Here is a 27,582-nt window from a genome sequence, read left to right as displayed (position 1 = left end):
ACCATCCCCACTGTCAAACATGGTGGTGGCAGCATCATGGTTTGGGCCTGCTTTTCTTCAGCAGGGACAGGGAAGATGGTTAAAATTGACGGGAAGATGGATGCAGCCAAATACAGGAACATTCTGGAAGAAAACCTGTTGGTATCTGCACAAGACCTGAGACTGGGACGGAGATTTATCTTCCAACAGGACAATGATCCAAAACATAAAGCCAAATCTACAATGGAATGGTTAAAAATAAACGTATCCAGGTGTTAGAAGGGCCAAGTCAAAGTCCAGACCTGAATCCAATTGAGAATCTGTGGAAAGAGCTGAAGACTGCTGTTCACAAGCACTCTCCATCCAACCTCACTGAGCTCGAGCTGTTTTGCAAGGAAGAATGGGCAAGAATGTCAGTCTCTCGATGTGCAAAACTGATAGAAACATACCCTAAGCGACTTGCAGCTGTAATTGGAGCAAAAGGTGGCGCTACAAAGTATTAACGCAAGGGGGCCGAATAATATTGCACGCCCCACTTTTCAGTTTTTTATTTGTTAAAAAAGTTTAAATTATCCAATAAATTTTGTTCCACTTCACGATTGTGTCCCACTTGTTGTTGATTCTTGACAAAAAATTAAAATTTTATATCTTTATGTTTGAAGCCTGAAATGTGGCGAAAGGTTGCAAGGTTCAAGGGGGCCGAATACGTTTGCAAGGCACTGTAATATACATGGATAACGGCCATTTCCACAGATCCGGAATTGAATCATCTACGTGCTCCCTCAAGACTTCAAACTGACCTCTGATCAGTGTCAGGATGAAGCGTTACAGTAGGCGGCGATGTTCCAGCAGTTAAAAAAGAGATTGTGTTTTTTTTCCCCCTAACCTTTACCATCTTGAGTGAAGATTTCATGGGTCCCTTGACATCCTGTGTAGAACCAGGTTGCTTTTGACACCAAGACTGATTGTCTTCTCCTTCACATCTATCTGGCATCTACTCAGCGAGCCAATGTGGTGATGAGACTGGCGCACATTTCGAAGAAATCCATAGTGTGCGAGCCCTGGCGCGGAACGAGCGTCGGGGAACTGCCGCAAAGCGAGCCTGGCAAGGATGAGCTGAGCTGAGGTATTTCCGTGGTCTGACTCGCCGAGTCGATGCTAAGGCGAGGCCGGTGCAGGCCCGCCGTCGAGCCGGATCGCTGAGGGGTGGACGAGCCCGACTTGAAGCCAGCCGCTTCGATGATGTCGTCTGTTAGGACAGAATGGCTCGTTTAGATTTTAGTAATGATACATGTTTGACGTGTTTGTCACAGACCATCGATGCTTTTGAAGTCGAGTAGGTAGGATCGGTTGTCCACCTGGTAGAGCTGAAGGCTCATTTTCACTAGGTTGCCCGTCACCGGGTTTTTCCTGCGCACTCGTAGATGGTACGGGTTCACCACCTACCGCACAAGCATAGTTGTGATATGTACTGAATGTCCAACTGATAAAAAATTAGACCGTGTATTGTAATCGCTCTATTCATTCATCTTTAATTACTGCAATATTCGCACGATAAGCAGCTATTTTTTCCTTCAATTTGAATGACTGCATTTTATCATCCAGTGAGGCTAATGTATGGGTTTTGACAGGTTAATGAGCACAATGTCTTTTGGTTTAAATATCCCATAATACAACGACCAAAACTTATATACGAACATTTTTTCTTGTAAAATATGGTGGGTTCATCTTATAGTCAGGAGTGCCTCATAGTTAAAAAAAAAAATGGTGTCAAGACGACTTCTTTATTGTTTGTTAAATTTTTGCCATTCTTCTCAAAACCAATAAAATTGTAAAACATGTTTTTACAGGTTGAAGGTCTGTCAAGTCGCCGCTCCTGTTGTTGGGGGTGTGTACACCATTTTTAACCGTTTCTCGTAGACTGATTGCAAGGAAATGTGGTAGATATATTGTTAAGATGCAGAAGCAACAATCCTCGGAGCTTGATTGATTATAGGCTGAAGGCCTGTCAAGGCGGCACTCAAGTAGTTGGTTGTTCTTCTTGTGGAAACTAATTTTGAAGTCCTACTCCATTCTTGAACTGATCATCTTGAAACTTGTTACCTATGTAGCATGGGCCAGTATCTATCGATTCTCTGAGACTTTTTTTGTATCATTGGTGATTATTTGCAAATTTATTGTTGCTGTAAGTTATGAGTTAGCCAGTACAGCGCATGCTCGTACAGTCTTCTGCCTGCAGTGTACTGTAGCACACCTGTGTTTGTTTTTGTATCAGGGCTGATAAATTGATTCCTGAATAATCGACGCTTGTAAGTTAGGAGTTAGCTAGTAGTGGGCATGCTTGCTCTTCATCATAGCCTTCAGCCTGTAGTAGCACACGTTTATTAATTCAGCTCATTAAATATACAGTGGGGAGAACAAGTATTTGATACACTGCCGATTTTGCTGGTTTTCCCACTTGCAGGCCATGTAGAGGTCTGTAATTTGTATCATAAGTTCTCTTCAACTGTGAGGGACGGAATCTAATACAAAAATCCAGAAAATCACTTTGTATAATTTTTAAATAATAAATTTGTATTTAACTGCATGAAATAAGTATTTGATACATTACGAACTAGTAAATATTTCAGCTCTCAGTTCTTTTTTAAGAACTCCTCCTGTTCTCCACTATTACCAGAAGTAACTGCACCGGTTTGAACTTGTTACCTGTATAAAAGACACCTGTTCACATGCTCAAACAAACAAACTCCAACCTCTCCACAATGGCCAAGACCAAAGAGCTGTGTAAGGACATTAGGGTTAAAATAATAGACCTGCACAAGACTGGGATGGGCTACAGGAAAATAAGCAAGGAGCTTGGTGAGAAGGTAACAACTGTTGGAGCGATTATTAGAAAATGGAAGAAGTTCAAGTTGACGGTCAATCTGCCTCGTTCTGGGGCTCCATGCAAGATCTCCCCTCGTGGGGCATCACTGATCATGAGGAAGGTGAGGGATCAGCCCATAACTACACGGCAGGACCTGGTCAATGACCTGAAGAGATCTGGAACCACAGTCTCGAAGAAAACCATCGGAAACACATTACGCCGTCATGGATTAAAATCCTACAGCGCACGCAAGGTCTCGCTGCTGAAGCCAGTGCATGTCCAGACACGTCTGAAGTTTGCCACTGACCATCTGGATGACCCAGAGGAGCAATGGAAGAAGGTCATGCGGTCGGATGAGACCACAATTGAACTTTTTGGTCTAAACTCGGCTCGTCGTGTGTGGAAGAAAAAGAAGGATGACTACAACCCCAAGAACACCATCCTAACCGTCAAACATGGAGGAGGAAACATCATTTTTTGGGGCTGCTTCTCTGCCAAGGGTACAGGACGACTGCATCGTATTGAGGGGAGGATAGATGAGGCTATGTATCGCCAGATCTTGGCTGACAAACTTCTTCCTTCAGTGAGAGAGAGCACTGAAGATGGGTCGTGGCTGGGTCTTCCAACATGACAACGACTCAAAGCACTCAGCCAAGGTCACTAAAGAGTGGCTCCGTAAGAAGCATCTTAAGGTCCTGGAGTGGCCAAGCCAGTCACCAGATCTGAACCCGAAAGAAAATCTATAGAGGGAGCTGAAAGTCCGTGTTGCCCAGCAGCAGCCCCGAAACCTGAAGGCTCTGGAGAAGATCTGCATAGAGGAGTGGGCCAAAATCCCTGCTGCAGTGTGTGCAAACGTTTGGTATCTATAATAGCAAACAAAGTTTTCTGTATCAAATATTAAGTTCGATTTTTGTGATGTATCAAATACTTATTTGCTGCAATTAAATGCAAATTTATTATTTAAAAATCATACAACGTGATTTTCTGTTTTTTTGTATTAGATTCCATCCCTCACAGTTGAAGAGAACTTATGATACAAATTACAGACCTCTACATGCTTTGCAAGTGGGAAAACCAGCAAAATCTGCAGTGTATCAAATACTTGTTCTCCCCACTGTATATTGTATTGGCCCGAATATAAGACGGTGTTTTTTGCATTGAAATGAGACTGAAAAAGTGGGAGTCGTTTTATATTCGGGGTCTAGACATTATACCCATTCATGACGCTAGATGGCGCCAGATATCATTGAAGCGAATGCTGAACTTGAGGAGTAATGTTCTGTCATGACAGATCTCAGCTACTCTCAAGTTTAACCAGTTTGCATTATTTTATTTATTTTATTATTCAGATTTGTTTCAAGACTACAGTTACAGTTAGACCTCACTTTGATGGTTAATGCAGTTATTGCAGTTTTGTTGTTTTATCACAATAGATTGGTTTATTTACATTTAAAAAACCAGAAGCCATTCATTTACGAATGTGATTGCACTTTAGTTTACATATTTAAATGTTCAGATGTTAAGATTTGAATGAGGCAAAATAACATGCTTTTTCTCTCAAATATATTGTTATAATCATTTTTTTCGGATGTGCTGTAATTCTTTTCTGTATAAAAATTGATTTGGTGTTCAAAAAGTCTTTTTTCAAACTTGAGTCTTGAAAAAGAGGGGGTCGTCTAATCAGGGCCGTCTTATATTCGGGCCAATACGGTAGTTAAATAAATATATTTACATGTAATATTTTATTGATTTTTATGAAGTACTTTGGTAACATATTTACTGTAAAATACATTTATTATTACAATATGTTTTTGACACAAAAAATATTTTGCTTGAACTGATAAATCTATTTTCTATTCTTCAACAGGGTTAAAGGTTAAGTGGTGGTCATCGAGGACTAGAGATTTAAACTTAACTACTTCAAAAAAGCATTTTACTCTGACCCAAATACCATTCTAAAACGACTTAGTCTTTGTGTCTATTTTCAAAATCAAATGTAGTCCACCCACCTTCCAGTCAAAACCCAGGTGCTTCATGGCCCTGTAAACCTCGGCCATGATGTCGTAGGGTCGGCTCTGGCTCCGGATGCCCAGGTGCCACTTGGCCTTCTTGACGGCGAGCGGCTTAGGTCGAGTGGTGTTGAGGGCGTCAAGCGGGCAGCGCGCCTTGGGGCTGTCGGCCAACAGTGGCGGCATCCGCTCCGGATGCGGCTTGACCCCTGGCGGTAGTGGCATGCCCTCTTCAATGAAGGAGCCCTGCGGCGGACTGGAGGCCAGGTAGAACTCGCTGGCCTGCGTCATGATGCGCCGGTTGTCTATGATGAGGTGATAAGCCACTGCCAACTGGTCCTGCATGGACACACGGAGGAGGAACATCAATTTTCAATGTCCATAGATGATGGGGAAATCATTGGTGATGGCTGTTACCTGAGGATCACCACTGTAAAGGCTAGACACCACCTCACACTCATTGCACTCGAACTTATCGCACACTTCTTTGACAGCCTCCTCATCCAAGACTGTGGTGTCATGCGTCGGGTCCTCAGGAAAGAGGTAGCACGGCAGATTTTGTTTGAACCACTCGTGCTCCCTGATACAAGGATAAAGCATTTTCTCCCTGCTGGCTTTAAAATTTAGACTTCTCCCACCTGATGTCCTTGATGGTAGCTCTCTTCAATGGATCCACTTGCAGCATGTGCATCAGCAGCGAGGCGACCGAACGTGTCAGGTACTCGGGGATGTAGAACACGCCCCCTCTGATTTTTTTGAACAGTGTGGGCACGTGCTCGTCGTCAAAGGGCAGCGTCCCGCATAGCAACGCGTACAGGATCACGCCACAGCTCCATATGTCTACCTCTGGGCCCGCGTACAGCCTGATGATAAGGCGTAATATGACGTTATTACTTAAAGGGAAAGACTCCAGTGGTAAGAATCTTCTTTTATACATTGTAGACAACAACATAATTACATTTTTCTAATGTGTAGCAACGGAGAAAAACATAAATAAAAGCTAGTATTTCTCGGAATAGGCTGTCCAACATGGGGGTAGACATTTTTTCAATGCTGGTACTGTTAAAGCCAATCAAATAAGAGCATCTCAGATTGCCTAGCCTTATCTCAGACTGCTTAGCCTTTCTCATGACTTCATTATTAACCATCATCACATGGACCGGTGCTCGAGTTGATCAGTGTGTATGTGTGTGTATAATTTTCATCACAAAAACACTGTGAATGTAAGCAGTCTCATTTTTTGAGTTTATAAATTAATTTCTCCATTGATGAAATGAAATTTACTATTTGCATACTCAAACACTGTGAGCAACTGTCTTTCTCATGAATTTCTTTTATACTAGGTGTTATATGTCCCTTTAATGGAAACAGATTAAAACTAACACAGGTTTTAAGCATTAATTACATTCTTTATGGTTCATTACTAACTGTGAAATGGATTAAACAGTTACTAAGCCAGTGGTTCTGAAAATGAGCTGTGGCTCGGGGGTCCAAAAATAATTAGCTCATTGACGGTTAAAGTCCGATCCATTTTGACTGTCAAAATCGACACCTATTGCAGTGAATGTTTTTTTTGTTTTTTTTTTTAAATATAAAAATTACTAACTGCCACAACACATATTATGTGAATACTATAGGTATACAATTACAGTAATGAGCTAGTATTCAATTAATATTTATCAAATTATTTATCTTAAAACTCATAGGCATATTATAACAGGTTTTTCCTTCCCTAAAAGTTCAATTCTAATTTTTTTTAGAGAAAAGGCCTTTTTTTTCTCAAATTAAAGCCTAATTTGTATTTTGATGAAAAGTAACATGCATGATTTTCTTTCCACTTCTCTTTTGATTTATGAATAGTTTGGAGGAATCATTGAAAACGGGTTTTATTCGGATAAGGCTAGGACTGTTAAGTTTTGTCTCTTGTAAAGATTCAGAGATCATCTCTGGCAAAATTTATTTCATGATAGCAACACAACTTTTTTTCTTTAAGTAAAAATTCACGTGTTGTTTTCCTTAAAATGGGCGGCTTTCTAATTCTAATGGTTATTGAAAGATCCACGTGTGAGTTGTTTTAAACAATATGACGAAAGAAGCTTAAAAAGTCAAAAACGGTTAGGGTTCATAAAACACCAGTACAATAATTATCATGAAGGTAAAATCACACACAGACCTTCCTGAGATGACCTCAGGGGCGGCGTAGTTGGGAGAACCGCAACTCGTCCTAAGGAACTCTCCGTCAGACATCATGTTTGATAGACCTATCACCCAGTGAAGCAAACAATTGTGAACTTGGTAGTGAATGAGTTAGTAAACATTTGAGCATATTAAGGTTCTGTTTTGAGAGAGGCCGGCGACTTTACGAGGTGAAAGAGCGCGCTGATATCTTTATCCCCATTTAGCGGCCAAGTCTCTAAGCTTCGAACAAGAAAGCTCACCTAATGGGATGACGCTGCCTGCGCTCGTCAAGGCCTCAGCCAGACACTCGGACACCAAAAGCCCTGCTACGTGCTTAGCCTCCCTTTATCGTTCAACTGTGGTGTCCTTAACTAACTTCCATTCTGACTGCTTGCCAGTCCGAATCTCTCCAACAAAACACCTCCCCCCATAATTCCCCCCCCCCCCACCCGGCCAACCTCCGGTTCGCTTCCTATCAGATGACACTGGGCCTCAAGGCGTCTTGCCAGGGTTGATATGAGACCTACCCGTTGCTAGGTGACCTCGCTCGGCACCTCACAAACCCTGCTGCTCAGAGGTCTGTTTTGGAAAATGCTTTGACCCACTTCATGGTCATGGTTATGGTGTTATACTTATATAGCGCTTTTCCAGTAAGTAATACATTTCTATGAAGTCCGAACAAGGGATTTCCCCAATCCGATCATGTGATCGGAAATCAGGCCCGATCACGTAGTTTTCAGAGGATTGGAATCGAGTAGGGGTGTAACGATACACAAAAATCTCGGTTCGGTACGTACCTCGGTTTTGAGGTCACGGTTCGGTTCATTTTCGGTACAGTAAGAAAACAAAGAGCAAAATATAAATGTGCTAGTTGTTTATTACACACCTTTGTGCTTTCAACAATAGGAACATTACCCTATACAAAGCTAGAATTCTGCTCAAAAAGTAGCGAGTATTTAAAGATAATCCAACAACAATTTGCCTTTCAGACCCCGCCTATTGGTCCGCTTTCTTTCTGAAAGAAAGAAGAAAAAAGTCCTGTGCTAAAGAGAAAAGCAATCCCAATGACAAAAACATGTATTTTACAAATGAAATGCCTCAATGAATCTTTTTTTTTTTCCTTATGAACGGTTTTCAAAAGCTTTATTGGTGGATTTTCTCAAGCTAAAGCGCCACACAGATATTAATAAATTTAATTGTGTAAGCAAGATCTGTGTATTATTCTTAATATTTAATTACAGGTGTTTTACCTCATTTCAATTAATTTTATTTAAATGGGCTATTATTTATTTTATTATGTGTTTATATTTTACAAATGTGATGTAGTATTCATTTATATTGTATATTTTATGTTGTATAACTTTAGTTCCTATGTGAATATTACTTCCTACTTGTTTTGTTGTGGTAGGAGGGTTTTGTATTGAACACGGGGCCGTGTTGGTTATTATTATAGCAGAGAAGACAGCAGTAAATCAACAAAGACAAGTCAACTGTTCCCCGATCTACCACTCAAGAGATCTGATGGACTCAAAAAGTGGGTTACGATTGCATATTAGTTTGAAAATCGACCAGATCCACCGTATTTTTACACGAGTGACTTCCGGTCTGCCCGATCCTAGCTACCGGTAGTAGTATTGACGCAGGAGGGTCGCGTCTCGCGTGAAATAATGAACTCTGCCGTTCTTTTCGCGTGCGTCGTGTTGTGCGGCCGCACTGCGACTGGTGTGCATTGGCTAATTGACTTTAATGCCCGCGTTTCACTGCATTCTCACGGTGGCCACGTTGTCGCGCCATTGACGTTTCTGGGTTATACTGTCAACCGTGTTGGTCCTCATTATAATAGAGAAGACGGAGTAAATATAATCTACACAACAGGCATGAAAATGGGTCAGGGCTTAAAAAGGTGAGAAGGGTTCGGATGAAATATGTTCCGGTACACTGTAAAACCCAACAAAATATTGAGCTCTTTCGACCTACACTGTGTTTCAGCAGGGCCGTGCAGAGACCGGTGGAGTGGCGGGTGCTCGTAGCTCAAAAGGGGCACATGAACAAGTATTTAATACACCTCAAAACAACATAACTTCAATTTTAACCAGCTTTAGATAATAATTGGCTGCGACTGTGACATACTTTAATTGGGAGGGGGCAACAGTGAATAGAAATCAACACTGTCATCAACACTTTCTGGCTGTGACTCAGTCAGTCTGCCTCTTTTCTTCCTTCAACCTCTGCATCAAAACTTCCTTCCTCAACTTGTTCATCTGAGAACAAACCACATCAGATGGTCACTGAGCCACCAACTGCAGTTTTCTCAAAACTATTATTTCATTATTATCCATACTTAACAACTCTAGCACCTAATAATTAATAAAGCAATGACATAAAATCTTCTAGAAAAATAACATTGTAATTGTGTTTATAATTGTATTTTATACCCGACTATCCTTGCAAACTTATTCTTACCAAGTGTCCTATTCACCCAGCTGATGAGGTATCCACTGCCTTTAGCAGCCTCATCCAACTCATTTCTTTATCCCTCAATCTCCTTTCCTTACGAGGCATGTCTATATAATGAAATATAAATCTTAAAAAAAAAAAAAATCTGACTCCCCTGTGGCTTTTATTCTTAAAGCTTTCTTAATTTCTTTCTCTCTCAATAAGTATGGTGGTAGATTTGTGTCTTTATAATTCAACCCCCCCCCCCCCAAAAAAAGTTGCTTCAATCAAAAACAAAGTTGCTTCAATCAAAATATATTTTTTTAATCCCAAAAAAGTCACTTCAATCAAAAAAAAAAGTTTTTGATTGCAAAAATAAATTTGAGACAAAAAAAAAGCATTTGAAAACTATTTTTCTTGATTGAAAAAACTTTTTCCATTGAAGTAATGATGTTTTGCGTTTGGACCACATTTTTGCTAGGACATTTGTGTCTTTATTATTCAATCAAAAAATAAGTTGCTTCAAACAAAAGAAAAATATAACTCACTTAAATCTCCCCAAAAAAAACCAATTCAATCATAGAAAAAGTTTACACATGTGTCAATCATCGTTTAACAAAGTGAGCAGCCTGAGATGGTTTGAGTAGACTCACTATGAAGCATTTAATAAAGCCAAGCATTTTCTTACTACTTTATTCTTGTTTAAAAATAATTCGGTGGGGCAGTAACATGTTTAAAACGTATCATAATTCTTACATTTTGAAGTGCTTAAACCCATTTATAAATGATACTTTGGGGGGGAAAAAGTGAAAAAACATGTCTTATATATGCATCTTTTTTCCAATGTAAAATCTGAATAAATACATTGAACACGCACAAAAAAATTGGGGGTAGGGGGCGCTACTTCGCGGTTTTCACTTATTGCAGCGGGTTCTGGTCCCCATTAACCGCGAAAAATGAGGGATCACTGTATTTCTGAAAAGCTTTAAGAAGCAAGAATCATTCCCACCACTCGTCGGGCCGGTGTTGTGCCGACACCGGCCGTAAACTCAAGTCCCAGCCGAAAATAACGCGTCTCAGGCGGACAACGGGAGCGATGCGAGGCGCCCCCCTCCATCCGAGACCATGCCGCTTAATTTGACTCAACAGTGTGTTTCTTCGTTTATATTACTGCTAAATACACAAGCTTGACGCTAATTTAACAGGAGCTATTTTTTACGGGAGATTTGGCTAACTCTGGCAGTGTTCAACGCAAGCTGCAACGAAAGGCAGTAACTTTTTTATATTGCAAAATATGAAAACGATTGAAAGCATTACTCACCAAATTCAATCTACTGGCAAATGCAGACAAGCGTGTATGCTGCGCTCTGGTTTGCCCCGGTGTGGATAAGGCCTGCTTTTTGTTTTCGCAGCTTTGCAATGCAACCAAAGGCTCTCCAAGCACTCCATGTACACGTAAAGAGTGCGCGCAATTGGAATAATGGAATGCAGTTTGGGCCGATGATTGGTTCTCGTCAGCGAAGCATCTAGAAGGATTTGCTGACTGTCAAAGTGTCACTTTTTTAAAGGACCGATTTCTGAAGTGCTCAGTTTACGTAATAAGTTAATCACATGATAATAATAATAATAATTCAATAAAACGCAATTCACGTAGGTCACCCTTTTTGACTTCAAAACGGCGAATTTCGCCTAAAGGTGAGAGATTTTCATGCCTGACACAAAGAAACTTTAACCCGATCGACTCACAGCCTCGAAAAGTAAGGGTTACATTACATCAGAAACTCGTTCGGTACACCTCCGTTCCGAACCGACCACCACGTACTGAAACGGTTCAATACAAATACATGTATCGTTACACCCTTAAAATCCAGTAAAAGTTTTTTCAAGATTTATTAAATTTTTCAGTATTAACTCATTGGCTGGCATTGACAGTGATAGATAATCAACGGCAGCCAATTAGTTCACTTGGTGGTGGGAGAAAGGTACAGAAATCTCTGTTCTGCACCTTTAACCCAATTTTTATAATAAAAAAAAATAAAATAAAATAAATAAATAAACCTTTTCACAATAAATAGGCTAGCTTTGAGAAAATCTTACCAAAGTCAGCGATCTTGGCATTCTTGCTGGCATCCAGGAGGACATTCTCAGGCTTGAGGTCTCTGTGGACCACCATATGTCTGTGGCAGTAGTCAACGGCCGAGATAATCTGCTGGAAAAGGCGGCGAGCTTCAGTATCTTCCACCTGGCAGATGAAGGAGAAGGGAGTCAAAGGAAAGGGGAAGGATGGTTGTTGCTAAACGTTGTTTAGACTATGTCTGGGTTTAAATCACAGATTTGCTTTTAGTGTTGATGAAAAATGAAGTATTATTATTTAAGTAAAGGCGAAAACAACTGCATTCCACCTTAAATGTCCTTCCAGTGAATGAATACATCAACTTTTACCCGTCCATGTTTACAGATGTAGTCAAAGAGCTCTCCACCAGACACATACTCCATGACCATGAAGAAATCTGTTGGTGTGCTTATCACTTGGTACCTGAAACCCAAACACATAATTCTGTTTTATATACTGAGCCTCTAGGTTCTACAAAACTATAAAAACGTTGGTCAAGGCTGCTGTCTGATCAGAAAGCCTCCTAATGTATTTACAGTATGCATAATTCATTCAGGCACTAAAAGAAAAAGAGCACGGCAAGGCCAAACTGTGATATACAGCTGCTGAGTGGGACCTAATGATTATTAGATAGATAAAAGGTCACAAGAAATAAAAGGCCCTATCTCATGAATGGCTGCCCCTGAGCGATTTGGCCGTTCATCACCGTCTACATTTTATGTCGCCCAGTGCCTTGTAAAAGTGGGTTTGTAGCAGTGATCCACAGCACAATGCCGCGGAGTACGCATATCTGCTGTAACTCGTAGGGTGACAGAGGCTTGACCCTCAGAGGGGGCCTAAAAATAACACAGAGATTGTCGAGACGTGGTTTGGCAGAAGGAGAGCACGGGAAAGGAAGCGAGAGGAAGCTGGCAAGGTCAGAGGGAAAATACAAGTAGAGCCAAGACCCCTTGAAGAGGATTTAGCCAGGCAGGGAGTGCTATATTAACTTGAACAGGCTGGCCTGAGTTCGTTCTACCTTCTGTGAGCCTCGCAGGCATGCGGTGCAGCTGTGGTAAACAAACAGCAACGAGCAGAGCAAACGAAACAAGTAGAACTGTGAGTGTGAGGTTCTCTACTCACAGCTTGATGATGTGTGGGTGCCTGAATAGTTTCAGATTCTGAATCTCCCGTTTGATTTTGCCCACCACATCCAGGCTTCGGATCTTTTGCCTGTTCAGGATCTTCACCGCCACTTTATGACCTGTCAATTGGTGCTCCCCGACTGAGGAAAATAGATACAAAGCAGGTTAACATTAGAGCTGAAGCAATGTGCATGCATTAATTGCCATCTTATGGGGAAAGAAAACCTGTATTACCGATGACATTCAAGTTAAATACACAAATTTTTTTAGACCTCTGAAAAATTAGGTTGTGTTTTTTTTTTTCGCAACTTTTTTTTAACAAGATTTTTTTCCTCTGGGGTGGACAGGATAAATGTATTGTATTGTAGTTTCGTTTAATATAGTCAGCAAATGCCCGATTGTCAGACATGAAAGATTGTCCTTGGCAATTATCCTGTGGTCTGTTAATTATTCTGTTAAGGTTTTGCCTGCTGGAAATAGTCAGGCCAACATTCTTGAAGCGGGGATACACAGATACCAATTATACAGCATTTTTACCTCTCTTGGAATTAAATTAAATTGTTCGATTTGAGAGCAAGTGTCTAACCAGAGTCTGTGGGTTGATGCGGATATAGAGCATCAGGGTGAGAGATTTTTGCATAAGTTGTTTTTAAGTTTTAAATCCATTGTTAGCTTGGGAAAGATGGGAAGGGAAAAGCAGGTATGTTGTCATAGAGAAGCAGCCACAATTCGTCCTGCTGGTTTCTTGTCTTCTCGTAAATGCCGAAGGATCTTTTTGTAGATGTGCTGGTTGACATTGAAGGACAAATCTCATTATTTGGGTTTGAAATTAAAATTCTGACACCGTATCAAATTGTGCTGTATCACACTGTACACGGTTAAACTATTTTAGCATGCTTATTTTGCAACTTCGGGAGTTCAAGATTACATTTGGGATTTGCAGGTGGGTGCATGTGGGTTCTAAGGGGAGAGTGGTTGCTGATAGTTGTTTTGGAAACCTGTTGCACCGCTTTTCACTGTTTAAAATTGTCTACTTTTAAGCTACAATGATTAAGTAATAGCACATACACTTGGAGGGTGAGGATTTCTTTATTAACACTGAGTAGCTAGTATCAATTTTTGGTTACAGTAAATGCATTTTTAAATAAATTGAGTGGATTGTGTCTTTAAAGAATGTATGGGTTTCATTTGTCACAACATGTTGAACATTTTATATTTCTATACCTACCGTTGTGATATAACGTTTTGTTACACTAAAGTGGGCGAGTTGACAAGTTGAAGCTCACAAGGTCACCAGGTGGTCCAAACTAGCTGGCGCGAAATCAAATGCTACGCCTCTGTAATATCAGAACGCAGTATGTGGCTTTCTTCCCTGAGTTATATTACATTTAAATTGTTATTTTAGCTACCAACACGGGGAGAGTGACTTTGGGCCACACAATTATTAATCTAAAAGAGAAGGTTGGATAATGACAAGCAAATGGGTGTCCTTTACTGCAACGCAGGCGCCAAAATATTACAATATAAACTCATAAAGCTCACTATATTATATACGTTTCAATGTTTATATTAAAACCTAGTTGCGTTTATTGTGCCGGTGTAAATCCACCTGCCCCATGAATAGATACTGACGGTAGTCGGTTTTGGTGACAGAATTTGACTTTGAAGCTTGCGTATTCTCGAAGCACAATTACGCTTAGGCTATCTACCGTAGCTAGCGTTACTCGGCCCAGCTACGCAAAGCAACTAAACATCGCTAACTTGGATTCTACACGTCCAAAAAAGGGACGGAGTGGAGGGGGTTCACGCCGACTAGTTCCCAAACCGACAAGCGCACAAATATAAACATGACTTAACTCTTTACTTTGCCGAAAGTCCCCACTCCGAGCGTGTCGCCCAGGATGTAATGTCCGATTTTGACCCTGCCTTCGTGCTTCTGCTGTTGCCGCTCTGCCATCTTCTCTGTTCGCCGACGGCCGGGGCTCCGCTCTCTTCGCGCGGAGTGGGCGAGTGGGTGTGCTCGCTTTGCTCGCCTGTCACCCAGCGGGGCGCGCGGAGGGGAGGGCCGCTTCGTGTCTTTGCTCTCCGCCTCTCTCGGCTTTAAAGGTGACCATGAGCGGACTCGCTGCTTTACGTCGATCCCTTGAAAGCAATTTTCAGTGTCAACTAGGTCTCTCGCCAGCGTTTCATAATAAACGTTCCCCTATCACAAAACCGATAAACTGGCCTGTAAAATACAACACAAACTATCTGACTATGAATGGTGGACCGAATCTCTCGCAGGTTTGATTTGGATTAATTCGCATGTATGGTCACTAGGTGTCAGGATAGGCCTAATTTTGGAAAACAGTTTGCGCTCGTACTCTGTAGCCTTCATGTCTTCTGTACACTGCATTCTTCCATTCTCCATTTATTCTTGCCAGGTTACCTTTACTGATTACCACAAATTTTCCCTAGATTTACTGTAGTTTTCCTAAAGTCAAAAAGTTTCCATTTGTAATGACTTTACTTTTTGGTCGTGTCAATTATGTACTTTTTTTTTAGCATAATTGAACAACTGACTGAACACCAAGACTGGTGATTAACCGTGATTTCATAATATTTTCCAGCAAGTGAATAAATTGTCATGCTCATGTTTGGTTATGTGGGGAAAAACACACTGTTAAGACAGTTATTCATTTATTTGCCAAATCATTCTACAAGTGCAACCAATTGTATTACCTGTACTAGTTTTGACAAAGATCACTTACAACCATTGTTGTTAATCTTACTTTTAAAAAGTAATTAGCTACAGGTACTTACTGTAATTACTTTTCCCAAAAAGTAATTGAATTAGTAACTCAGTTACCTCAACATAAGAGTAACTAGTAGTGATGGCCAAATGAAGCCTCATGAAGCAATGAAGCTTTGCAGCCAATTGGTTTGCACATGTAGCAAAGCTTCATGGTGCTTCATTTACCCTATGGCGCCATCAAGTGGTCTAGAAGCCCAAGAGGTCAACATTGTTAAGAATTCAATGGCTATTTGCTTATGACAAAGATATGAATATGCTTGTGTTAGTAATTTGTTAGAAATACAACAAGTGCTTAGTAGGGTAATTTGTTATTCATTTTTATTTAGAAATAATAGCTTTCCCACAGTGGCTGGCTGTAAACGGTTTCTTTTTTTTTTTTTTTTTTTTGACAATATTTCACCAGCTTTAGAAAATATTCTTTCACAAGGCACAGATGAAGCTGGGGTGCATTGAAATGTGAGTGGCAGTTTATATAAATCTGGGTAGGTATTCTTTTGTGCCTCCAAGTACACTAATGGATTGTTCAATCTGTTGATGTTTGGTTCAGATAGGTACACACACACACTCACATTTATATTAAAGTAGTTTTTCTCCCTTACTTTATTGAAAGCAATCAAATCAAAATGTTCCCATACAGGGGAGGATCGCTTTTTTCGCGCAGGTTCCATCGCAAGCAAAGGACAAGGCTCGAAAAAAGATTGCACTGGTTGCACTGTTGCGCACAGAAGTAACAAGTACAGGAGCCCGAAATCCACAAAATGTGAAATAATAGGCGATCGCCATTGCGTTTTGCAACCAATTTATACCGTAGTCTGTCCTGTTTTTGCAATGCGTGCCAAACGTCAGATCACTTCCGAAGCGCTCACGAGATTCAGCCGCCGCAGCCGGCACAACACCGGCCACCGGCGAGGCTTCCCACGTCATCATTTCCGGGTTTTGCCGAAATGACGCGCGCCTCGCTACAAGCTTCGTGGAAACGCCCCTCCCATTACTCGACACAAGCTTCGGAACCTCGGCCCATTTCGTCCCATCACTAGTAATTAGTTACTCTGCAAAGTAACTGACGTTATTTTTCATGTTCTACACGTTATTACATGATCCAGTCTATAACATCTTTCACATCAAATATTTTTATATCAACTGTTTGAATTGAACTGCCTTTTTCATTAAAAAAAAAAAAAAAAACATTTTTATATATACCGTAATTTCTGGACTATAAGGCGCACCTGACTATAAGCCGCCACCCACCAAATTTGAAACGAATACGACATTTGTTCATTGATAAGCCGCACTGGACTATAAGCCGCAGTTGTCCTCATTGTATTATGGGATATTTACACCAAAAGATATTAACTGGTAACACTTCATTTGACAATGGCATCATAGGACTGTCATGAGACCAAATGAACCACCATTAAGCTTTGAACCAATTGGGTGCAAAGCCTTATTGTTTCTAAAAGCTTCATTTGGCCATCAATGCTCCCTCGGGGGAGACAGTCAACCTTTGCTGCCACCTGCTTTTAACACTGTTGTCATCCAACATTCCTCCTAGCATGCATTGCGGTGCTACAGATGTAAATAACAATCATGTTCTGTGCTAATTATTTCTTCAGTTACTGTTCCAGTTGTTTCATTAATTGCTAGTTATGGTATTTGGTAACATTTTCTGGGATAGTGGTGCCATAATAATGTCATATGACAGTCATAATTGTTACATGACAATGTCATAAGCATTAATGAATGCTTATAATAGAGGTCGGTTAGTGTCATCCAACAAATTATCTCACTTTTGAATGGCCGCAAAAGATCTGAGCTGGACATAAATGGAGTTGGTGAAATAATATGACACATATTAACATCTGTCATAAGCATTCAGTAATGCCCATGATAGTGTCATGTCATAATTATGATGTTCTTATGACAGTCTTATGATGCCGCTGTCAAATAAAGTGTTACCTGTTAACCCAAATAAATCAACAAATAAGCCGCACTGGACTATAAGCCGTAAGATTCAAAATGAGGGAAAAAAGTAGCGGCTTATAGTCCGAAAATTAGGGTATATTTTTTCAATTTCACCCATATAAGAGTGTAATGGTATACAAACTTTTAACTTTCAAATGCTCTGAGAAAAAAAAAACTTTTTCATGTTGTACAGAACCGTGACTTGTGGGTACCGTCACACCCCTAATATATATAGATATATTTTTCAATATGCAGGTGGGGCTTGAATCTCTCGCCTCTTCTATCTTTGCTCTCGTTGTTTTGATTTTAAAAACATCACACATGGTTTATGGATATGTCATTCTAGAAAAATGTAGTGCAAGTGACTATTTTTGGTAATAAAAAACAAAATCAAATTATTATTAAATTGTAGCATCTACAAGGAAAACGCTCACTTGGTGATGATAATGCATACTGAACAGGAATATAGTCCATCATTTTCAATTAATTGTACCCACCTGAACACCACAAACTGTATGTTGAAGGAAAAGAAAGTCGATTTTGTCTTTTTACGGGTTCTTTAATTCTCTTAACGAACCGGAGATGACAACACACAATTCAGGAACATAAAGAGAGATTTAATCATCTAAGATATATACATTTATTAAGGAAAAAGTTGATCGATCAGGACACATTTCCCAAAACATCACGAGGTGACCCCAGAATAAGTGCCCCAAATCCCAGCGCGCATACCATTTATATATTAATCTGTCTAGTGCCGCCCATAGCTAGACAACCCAAAAAGAGCAGAAGTTCTTGTACTGTAGATCACACAGAGCTATATAAGAAGATCATGTCCAACCATGTGAAATGAACATATATGTATTTGTCTGAATAAATGGAAATATATCTCTACAATGTAAAAAGTTTCCCAAGCGTTTAACATGATGATCGCCACGCTAAATGCTAATGCTCGCGAAAACGCGAATGCTTTGCTAACTCTCCGAGCCACCAAGCATCGCGTTTGCAACGGTGTCACGACCGCCTTCCCTCCTCCTGCTCTGCCCTCTCCGTGTCTCCGGTGTCATTCACCCAAATTGTAGTAAAGCGAGCCTTCACATCCTTAGTAACGGTAACGGCGTTGCAAAGATGGGAAAAGTAATTAATTTTAAATTACTCACTACTGACAAAAATAACGCTGTTAGTATGCCATTATACTCCAACACCGTTATTAATGGGCTAAAAGGATAGAAAACACTTTAATCATGTCAATCGCATTAGAAAGAATCTTGTTTAATAAAGCAAAAAAAGCACAAAATTTCACTCTCCACAGAAGTAGTCGAAATAACAATTGTCAGACATTTTAAAATGCCAGTACTATTTTAGCAAATCAAATGTGAGTATCAGAGTATCCCGACGTCTCACACAACATTGGCTACCCACAGTGTTATGTGCGGCTATTGGAGAAACAAGCTATTATGGATCTAGCAAGTGACACGTGCTTAGTATAAGTCCCAGACAGAGAAAGACAGCAACAGACTGAACAGGTACAGAAATTATAAAGAGTCCTATTTTCTCAGCTATTTTTACCTGTTTTGCGTTATCACCATTTATGACCTGTACACGTTGGCGTAACTGACATCACATTCATTTCACAATGGCTTTGCATGTAATTTTGAGGGTTTACAATCTTTTCTTAATCATCAGAGGTATAAGAAACGTAGGATTTGAATACTTCAATACTTTGTGCTACTGTATTTCACATGGTTATTCTACTAGGTGTAGTCAATTGTTTAAAAAAAAAAGATTGAAACATTTGAAAAAGTTCCTATAATTACCTCACTAGATTTCATTGACCCCATTGTATGTCCAATTCATTTGATGATTCCAGTTCAAATGGATTGACTGCCTACTGCTGTCAATAACAGCAAATTAATGAAATGATGTTCATGTTTTTGATGAAAAGTATTTTAATGTTGGTCTTGATACATCGATTATTTGTAATAGTAGGTAGTAACGTGTTAAATGTGCTCCGTTAGATTTACTTGAGTAACTTTTTGAGGAAAATGTACTTCAAAGAGTAGTTTTACTAAGCCATACTTTTACTTTTACTTTAGTAGATTTGTGAAGAAAAAAACACTACTCTTACTCCGCTACTTTGGGCTTCACAAGAGTCGTTACAGTTTTCCTCTTTATTTCACATATTAGATTTATTTTGCCTGCGATGCCAAGAGTAGCTCTACCAATTTCACCAATGAGACGTTGCAACACTAATCACATGACTCCATTATTCCAATCAGATGCAAGCTTGCTGTTCTATGTTCACGCCAACCTGTTCAATCATGTGGTGTCTTTAAAGCACCGTAAAAAAAATGAAGTATTTGAAATAGAGCACTGCCCTCAACATGGCACGAAAGCACAGATTTTAAACTGTCTCCGGGTTTTTATTTGGCACCGATTGACCACGGAAAAACTGAGATATGATCCTTTTAATTTCATAACAGTAATTGTGAATTCTATTCAAACTAGGAACTGTTTTCTCCACCAGAGGGCACTGATGTTTTTTGGACAAATAATGCTTCATTTATGTATTTTTTTTTTTTAATCTCATTGGAATTCAATTGATTTTGATCCCCCCCCCCCCCCTTTGGCTTAATGTGGGTGTGTAATGGGTAATTGTACAGTATCATTATAACAACAGTTCATATAGATAACTTTGTTCTCAGAAAAAAAATACCATCGTTTAAAAAAAAATGTGAGCAGTTACTCACAATGTTACTCATTACTTGAGTATTCTTTTCACCAAATAATTTTTTACTTGTACTTGAGAACATTTTTGGACGACTAATTTTACTTTTACTTGAGTATTTTGATGTAACGCTACTCTTACTTTGGTAAATGTTTTGGCTACTCTACCTACCTCTGATTTTTTTTTTTTTTTTTTTTATGTACTGCAAAGTACATTTTAATGTGGGGTTATTACATTATTGGCCGGTGGGTGTCACTAAATACGTCTTTCCCCCCCTTTCTTCCGAGCCTTCAGCGCTCTGGTGCGCATGTCCTACCGCATTTTACCACCAGAGGCGCCGTGGACGCGTTTAGCCGTCCGGGCTCCTCAATCCTGGAAAGGGAAAAAAGTTTTCCATGCCGGGATGGAGGCGTTTGAGGGCTGAGCCTTGTGGACATTCTACAGATTGAGGGAACTTAAAGAGAGAGAGAGCGCGCAGGGGGAGGAAGAGTTGGAGGAGGAGCAGTAGAAGGGTGAAGATATAACAAGAGCGTCTGTCGATGTGCGCCACTTTTCTCAATAGATTTACAAAGTAGCGTTTGGCTGACATTAATTTACTAGTCACCGGCTCTAAAAAAAAAAAAAAAAAAAAAAAAAAAAACGCAAACTCTCCACTTAACACCGTTTTTGCCTTTAGTTTTTAGTTTGTTTTTTTTAACCCTCCTAAAGAACTGACACTAGTACGAGGTGCGCCTGTGGGATCCGGAGCCGAAACGAGTGGAGTTGTCCAATGCAAAACTACATGTATGAGAAAGCCATGGCTCAAGAGACAAGGAACGGAGGGAACTCCACGTTAAACAACAACAACGGTGTCGACAGCAGCAAGAGGAAGCTTCTGGTTGCGCTGGACATCTTATGTCTTCTACTTGGTAAGCGCAAAACACGATTTTCATATTTTTTCAATGTTCATGTTGCACTTGTGCTTCCGTGGTTTGTAACGGTTGTCAATCAAAAAAAGTTTATCTGCCAATGTAATGTGCTGTAACATCTTATCATGCAGCGCCAGTGCCCCAGAACTGCACAAATAGTTCTAGTAAAGAATGCACAGTGCTGTTTTCTACTATCTGTCAAGCACAAAGCAGGTAGCATGATGATCACTCACTTTACATATGCTACTCCCCGGGGGCATAAATGTTTTGAAGTGTTGTGACGTGCCCTTTAAATAGCACTAGGTGCCCCCCCCCCCCCCCCCCCCCCGCTTCCATCCTCCCGTGCCCCCCTAAACTTTGGTCATTTGAACCCCCAGCCAGCCAAAAAAAAGATACAAAAGCTGTCATTCCAACCAGAGCTGTTCATGTAGACAAATTATTGTTGAATTATTTTATTGTTCATGAGTCCCTGTTGTGTTCACGTGGTTTGTTCTACTTTGTCTATTTTCTGTTTGAGTTGCTGTCTTGTTGATGCTGCTAAGGTTTGCCATGTCTTTCTTAAAGTTTAGAGAGATTCAGTTTATGTTGCTTATGCGGATTTTCACTGGGTATTACATTTACAAGCCATTCCAAATTAATCACAATAAGTCAAAAATTGAATTTTTTTTTTCATCTCTCCATATTATATTGTCCTTAATGTGTTTTAAAAGAGCTTTCTCCAACTGTAAAATTAATTAAATATACACATGCATGGTTAACGTGGGTGAAGCAATTGCATTTTACCCTCATCATATTTGAGCTAAATTAATGTAAAAAAAAAAATAATAATAATTCAATCCAAATGGATTGGTCATCTATCTACTGGAAAACTAATTTAAATTCACAATCGAAGCATAAAAAGACCTGCATGTGGCTGTGGAGCTGCAGCTTGCGGCTATGATTGTCTATTGTCAGTGGCACTGAAAGAGTCAACTCATAGGCTGCCATTGCGCATTTGCTGTTTTCATATTGAGCACGCTGTAATTTTGTCGAATTACCACTTGATATGCTCAAAACAAGGAAACAGACCAAATACTTTCCTATTGTTCAAACAGATTTAACATTTTACATAAAATAACTCACTGGCTACCACTGACAGCGATAGACATCCAATCCATTTGGACTGGACGTTGTTCGTTCGCTTACAGCCCTCCCACTACAAATAGATTTGACATCTATAAGCGTCAATGGCACTAAAACATGATCATTCAATGCAAGCCATTCCAGTTCAAATGGATTTGACATATGTCGCTGTCAGTGGCAGTGAACAAGTTAAAAGTCCTTAGTCAACATCCTTTATTTAAATAAACGGACTTCCAACCCTCATTTGAAACATTTAAGGAAAACCTGCACCACCAACCAAATTTTTTTAAATTCATGAAGTATCCTATCAGCTATGAATTTTAATTCTGGCTTTTTCTTTCACTTTCTAATATCCAGTAGCCTTTCTTTCGCCTCTTTATACAGAAGTTCCAATCGCTTCATTTCACCTGTTGTTAAAAAGTGCACTCTTGCCCCTCCTTTCCACGGCCTTGTGCCTAATAATTGCTTATGCATGTGTTGTGGCACGAGGAGAATTCGTCTCCGATCCAAAGCAAGGACCCTGCGCTGGAAGAGCAGGTGGGATTCGCACTGTCAATAATCAGTCCATGGAAAAGGCATCAGGAGTTACTAGTTGGTAGTCGCCAAAGATGTGATGCAGAGGCTCCTGAGATGTTACACGTTTGTTTTTACTGCCTTGTCTGAGAAGCTCACACTTTTTTTTCTTTTTCCGAGAGCTTTAAAGTGTTTCATCAGCACTTGTTAAAAAAAAGGAGGGGGGAAAAAAAACACAGATGAGCTTTTCCAAGTGCACATGAAACAACTTTCCTGGCTTCACTAACTTCCTTGACATGTTAAGACTCAAGAACACACACATCTGTAGATATAGAGAATGTTCCAAAGGAAATGACATTTCTCAGTCTAATAACTGTCATTGCTCGCTCGAATGAAGGTGATGTAAAATTTTGATAGAAATAACAACGGGTAAAGTTAAACTTGTCTCTTTTCTCTTTATTTTTATTATGGAGAAGGACATTTGGTAGAAATGAGAGGGAATGTTATGTGTTATAATACGCTTGAACTCAATTAAGCAAATGTATGGAGCAGGAAATTCCATGAAAATATACCAATTTTAACTCATTGACTGCTATTGGGGGAGCCAACGGTTAACTCATTCACTACCTTTGACAGCGATACACATTAAATTCTTTTGATCTCAGATGGTTAGCATTCAATGATCATATTTAATTGGGCATCTATTACCTTTATGAAGTTACATTTACCGTATTTTTCGGACTATAAGTCCCAGTTTTTTTCATAGTTTGGCTGGGGGTGCGACTTGTACTCAGGAGCGACTTATGTGTGAAATTATTAACATATTATGATATCATTTCACATGTTATTTTGGTGTTTTGGAGTCACACTGATGGTTTGGTAAACTTGTTAGCATGTTCTTTATGCTATAGTTATCTGAATAACTCTTAATAGCTATGGCTACGTTCGCGTTCTGCCTTTGGCAACGTGTGTTCAATAGTATTATTGACTTTTTTTTATATTGAAACGCATGCTTTAAGTTTGTGGCGCTTTCACGCCCACGTAAGGGCGCACTCGCACTTGTTTACGTGAAGAAGACCGCTCACACTCCAGAAAAAGATGGACAGCTACGCAGCTTGAGTGAGTGGGCGAGTTAGCGAGAAAGAAACACGGCTGCGAACCTACGTTCATTGTTTATACTTGTCTCTACAGAGGCAACCCCTGTGTGTATCATCTTTTCTGTTGTTGTTGTGTTTTCCACCCACGATCGGAGACTTAAAGCCAGTCGTGTGGTTGCTTGAACGATGTGCTAATGCTAGCCAACGCATGCTAACCAATTGTGTCAATGCTGTAACAGCACCTAATTATCATTTATTTACGTTGATGCGAACCTGTTTGGTATCGAGGACGAAATTGATTCCACAAATTATACGGATGTCAAGCATCTTCATTTGGGAGTTTAGCTCGCTGTATAGCCAGGACCGAGCCGTAGCGTCCTGGTGAGGACAGTATATTCGCAATTCGTTGTTCATGCACTATACACTTATTCAGCATGTTGTTCTCTATTGTATTTTTATATTAAATTGCCTTTCAAGATGACAGATCTGTTCTATGTGTTGGATTTTATCAAGTAAATGTCCCCCAAAATGCGACTTATACTCCAGTGCGACTTATATATGTTTTTTTTCTCTTCGTTGGGCATTTTATGGCTGGTGCGACTTATACTCAGGTGCGACTTGTAGTCCGAAAAATACGGTAAGCAGTTGTATGTATGCACGTTGACACAAAAGAAGCAAATGGCCACTTTTGTAATGCTAAATACAATCTGGCCGCCTTGTTGTGGTTGGTTGGCCCAATTCTAGTGATCCGGGCTTGGATAAGGGGGTAGTGGTGTGAATGGGGGTGCAAGGAATGTGTGAGTGTGAAGGGCCTCAGATTGTCCTGTTTCTGTGTTGTGGGGTGAATAGGCGCACGCTATACATTGATGCCTGCCATTCTTGTCCAGCTGGCACACACAAACACACTTTTTAACTGTCTTAACAGCAACACAACCTGAGGCGAAAAGAACATCTGAGGTTCTCCATAATCACACCCGTGGGTACCTTCAAAAAAGGGCCTCTTTTGCTTTGCTTCTGGTAATCAAAGCTGCTAATGATGCATAAACACAGCAGGATGGAGACACACACGCACAACAAATTTATAGACTCACAAACACGCAGTTGCAAGTGCAGTCATAGAATCTGGCTTCACAATCTTCCATGTAGTTCTTTTTTTGGGTTTACTTTATGCTATTATGAGCGAAGTGGAGTTATGTTTGGCCCTGCAGTTTCACAACAGCGAGACCACGGGTTGCGACATTGCATTGTCGCGTTTGTGAAAATTCCTACACAATTGTCCTGTATCCCTCCAGGGGGAAAGAGCGCACTAAAAAAGCTCTAAAATTAGCTTGGTTGCTTTTTCTACAACATAGTAGTTTGTTTTATTGTTGGAAGGAATTGAAATGTAAAAGATATAGTAAATGGTGTATTACAATTTATCTTAGTGAAACAAAATATAACCCCATTTTTGATACTACGGAAAGAATTCATTTCTGAGATGCTGTTAATTACTTTCAGTTGGGGCTGTCACGAGTAATTGACAAGTAATTATCAAATTTATCACAACTATTTTAATACTTGAATAATCTTTTTGAGACTTTTTTTAGCCTGTTAATCTCTTCGATTTAAAAAAAACAAAATTTTGTTATTGATGAAAGCAGAGTGATTCTGCACACTGGGCAACAATTTTGAAAAGAAATCGTTGTTTTAGATGACAGTTGTTTTTAACTAATTTTCGAGTGAAGAATCCAAAAGTGATCTCTGTTTCTCTTTATCAGGTCATTTTTTTTCTCCACGGCTTACCTAATTTCTATGTTGTTACTACGCACAAACAACTAGCCATATCCTTTGTAAAACATAATTGTGTTAAAGAGAACCTCGGACGCAAAAGACTTGTAGGCTCTAATAAGCCACAATTGTTCTCTTTTACTAAAATATATTATTAGAAACACATAAAATATTGTTTGTAATATTGTAAAATCTATAATATTTAGTACATGCTTTGACCTACGGAGGGCGCCGTGTTTTAAGCACGCAATGGACGCTCGGGGTGATGACGTAGATTGTCACTGTCACTCGACGAATACTACCGGGTTACTGCAATACCTTCTACGCAGCGAAACATCCAACAAATGCGCTCATCGGTTAAAAGCGGCTAGTACTTGCTATTTGTGTTTTTATTTCGTCTTTATTACCTTTTCATTGCCTCAAAATACTTTCTGCATGTGTTTCCCTCTCATACTTTTAAACATTGTGATTTCTTGTGGTAGCTTTAAACAGATTGTTGATCTGTTGACTACATTAGTCACGTGGTATATTTAAACCACCCTTATTTGATATTACTATGTTTAAGTATTTTCTTAAGGCCTCTTTAGTATGTTCTGTCTGTATGCATCTAAGAAAAAACAAGCTGAAAGCTGAAATTCGCCCCTTGTAGCACGTTTTGCCGGTGCAGCACATTTTGGCAGAACACCGTTTTTTTTCCCCCTACTCTCCTATCGTCTCATCCCGTCTATCCTGTTCATTTTGCGTTTGCTGCTCGTTTATTGAAATATCAACAGTGCTGTCATGCTCATTGTTCCTTTTGGGTTCAAATTGAAAGGGTTAAACAGATGACATGTTTGTGTCACTAGAGTCATACTCTGGAAGCCTGGCAGCGTAACCATGTGACGTCACTGCCCTGCGACGTCAACAACAATGGCGACCTACTAGTTAAACTAATTTTACAAATTGTATAAAAATGAAAACATCAAGAGGGGTATCAATATCAAAATTATTTTAACTCATTATAACCTTTATCTTTTAATAACTACGAGTCTTTCTATCCGTGGATCCCTTTAAATATACACTACAGTAATACCTGTTTTCGTATTTCATCGTATGTCAATATTCAATAAAGCAAACACAAAGTCATATTTTTGAAGAAAACCAAGATCTTATAGTTGATAAGGGATATGAAGAAACTGAGATCTGTTGTTAGATCCAGCTGTTAGACCTAACACAACAAAAATTTTGTTCACCAGTATTGTCTTTGTCATGAATCCAAATACAATATTTGCAAACATCTGCTTTTGCTTACATAGTTACATAGCATTCATTGTCCAACATTTCTAACTGCATAGTTTTTAGTTTTATTGCACATTTCCAGATGAACCAGAATAATAAAACAGTAAATAACATGTGATTTATGTACAATGTGTACCGACTAATCACAAAAATAATCTGTGATTAGTTGGCTATCAAAATATTCGTTTTTGCCAGCCCTACTTGTAATTAATCCAGAAGGCGATTCACGTGCTTCTATTGGTGTTGTTTGTGTGTGTGTTTTGACAGCAACAGAGCATTGAGTTTTTTATCGTATAATCATCTTTAATACCTCGCACAGAACTCTTTTACGAAAGTCAACATTTCACTCATCTGGGAGACTTGCAATAACTCTTCTCACAATTCTAGACACAACCTTTTTGATGGGGAAAAATATGGGCACTGTTAGAGGAAATACATTTTGCTTGCATTGCCAGACAGAGCTTCTTTTTTTCAAAGTCATGACTCTTCATGAGAAAACTTAACCCATGTAAAAGTTGGTTGTCGATCCCAATTAGGAATTTTTTAGGCGTCAACACGCCATTAAGTGACATTTTAAGTTAACATTGGTCTGATGGTTCTTTGATATATCAGAACATGAGCCGCAGTAACCCTTGGCCAAAAGGCGTCGGGCACTTTGATGAGTGATATTTGGGGAAATTAGTAGCTGCAGTTCTGCCTTTCTGCCCT

At 39.7% G+C, this 27,582-nt stretch overlaps 2 protein-coding genes across 4 annotated transcripts in view; one reads left to right on the top strand and one right to left on the bottom strand.

The window, feature by feature from the left end:
* Nucleotides 1–593: 593 nt before the first annotated feature.
* Nucleotides 594–14,881, bottom strand: prkaa2 (protein kinase, AMP-activated, alpha 2 catalytic subunit). 2 transcript variants are annotated; one of them, XM_057841399.1, is made up of 10 exons: nucleotides 14,563–14,879; nucleotides 12,704–12,845; nucleotides 11,911–12,004; nucleotides 11,566–11,710; nucleotides 7,028–7,115; nucleotides 5,493–5,717; nucleotides 5,272–5,434; nucleotides 4,855–5,193; nucleotides 1,295–1,421; nucleotides 594–1,228 (listed from the first exon to the last, which is right to left on the bottom strand). In XM_057841399.1, exons 1-10 carry the CDS (start codon nucleotides 14,660–14,662, stop codon nucleotides 978–980), a joined length of 1,674 nt encoding a protein of 557 aa, XP_057697382.1. In that variant the 5' UTR covers nucleotides 14,663–14,879; the 3' UTR covers nucleotides 594–977. The 2 variants fall into 2 exon arrangements, with proteins under 2 accessions (XP_057697382.1, XP_057697383.1); XM_057841400.1 differs by lacking the exon at nucleotides 1,295–1,421 and having other exon boundaries at nucleotides 14,563–14,881.
* A 5,773-nt stretch (nucleotides 14,882–20,654) lies between these two features.
* The window catches only part of plpp3 (phospholipid phosphatase 3), a 53,058-nt gene continuing 46,130 nt past the window's right edge, over nucleotides 20,655–27,582 (top strand). Inside the window, exon 1 of one of the 2 annotated variants that reach the window (XM_057840610.1) lies at nucleotides 20,655–21,097. In XM_057840610.1, coding sequence (XP_057696593.1) covers nucleotides 20,959–21,097 — 139 coding nt within the window. In that variant the 5' untranslated portion in view covers nucleotides 20,655–20,958. The remainder of the gene's footprint in view (nucleotides 21,098–27,582) is intronic. The other variant, XM_057840609.1, reaches the window with a different exon arrangement.

This window comes from Corythoichthys intestinalis, chromosome 7, assembly GCF_030265065.1.
Source record: "Corythoichthys intestinalis isolate RoL2023-P3 chromosome 7, ASM3026506v1, whole genome shotgun sequence".
In the NCBI taxonomy this organism is placed as follows: domain Eukaryota; kingdom Metazoa; phylum Chordata; class Actinopteri; order Syngnathiformes; family Syngnathidae; genus Corythoichthys; species Corythoichthys intestinalis.
Note: the sequence above shows the minus strand (reverse complement) of the source record. Positions and strands in the feature narration are given on the sequence as shown.

Coding starts and splice junctions, on each gene's coding strand:
- prkaa2 (XM_057841399.1), bottom strand. CDS start 14,662: ATGGCAGAGCGGCAACAGCAGAAGCACGAAGGCAGGGTCAAAATCGGA. Junction 11,711..11,910: donor ACATCTGTAAACATGGACGG/GTAAAAGTTGAT, acceptor TTCATCTGCCAG/GTGGAAGATACTGAAGCTCG. Junction 1,422..4,854: donor ACCTGGGTTTTGACTGGAAG/GTGGGTGGACTA, acceptor CTTGTGCGGTAG/GTGGTGAACCCGTACCATCT.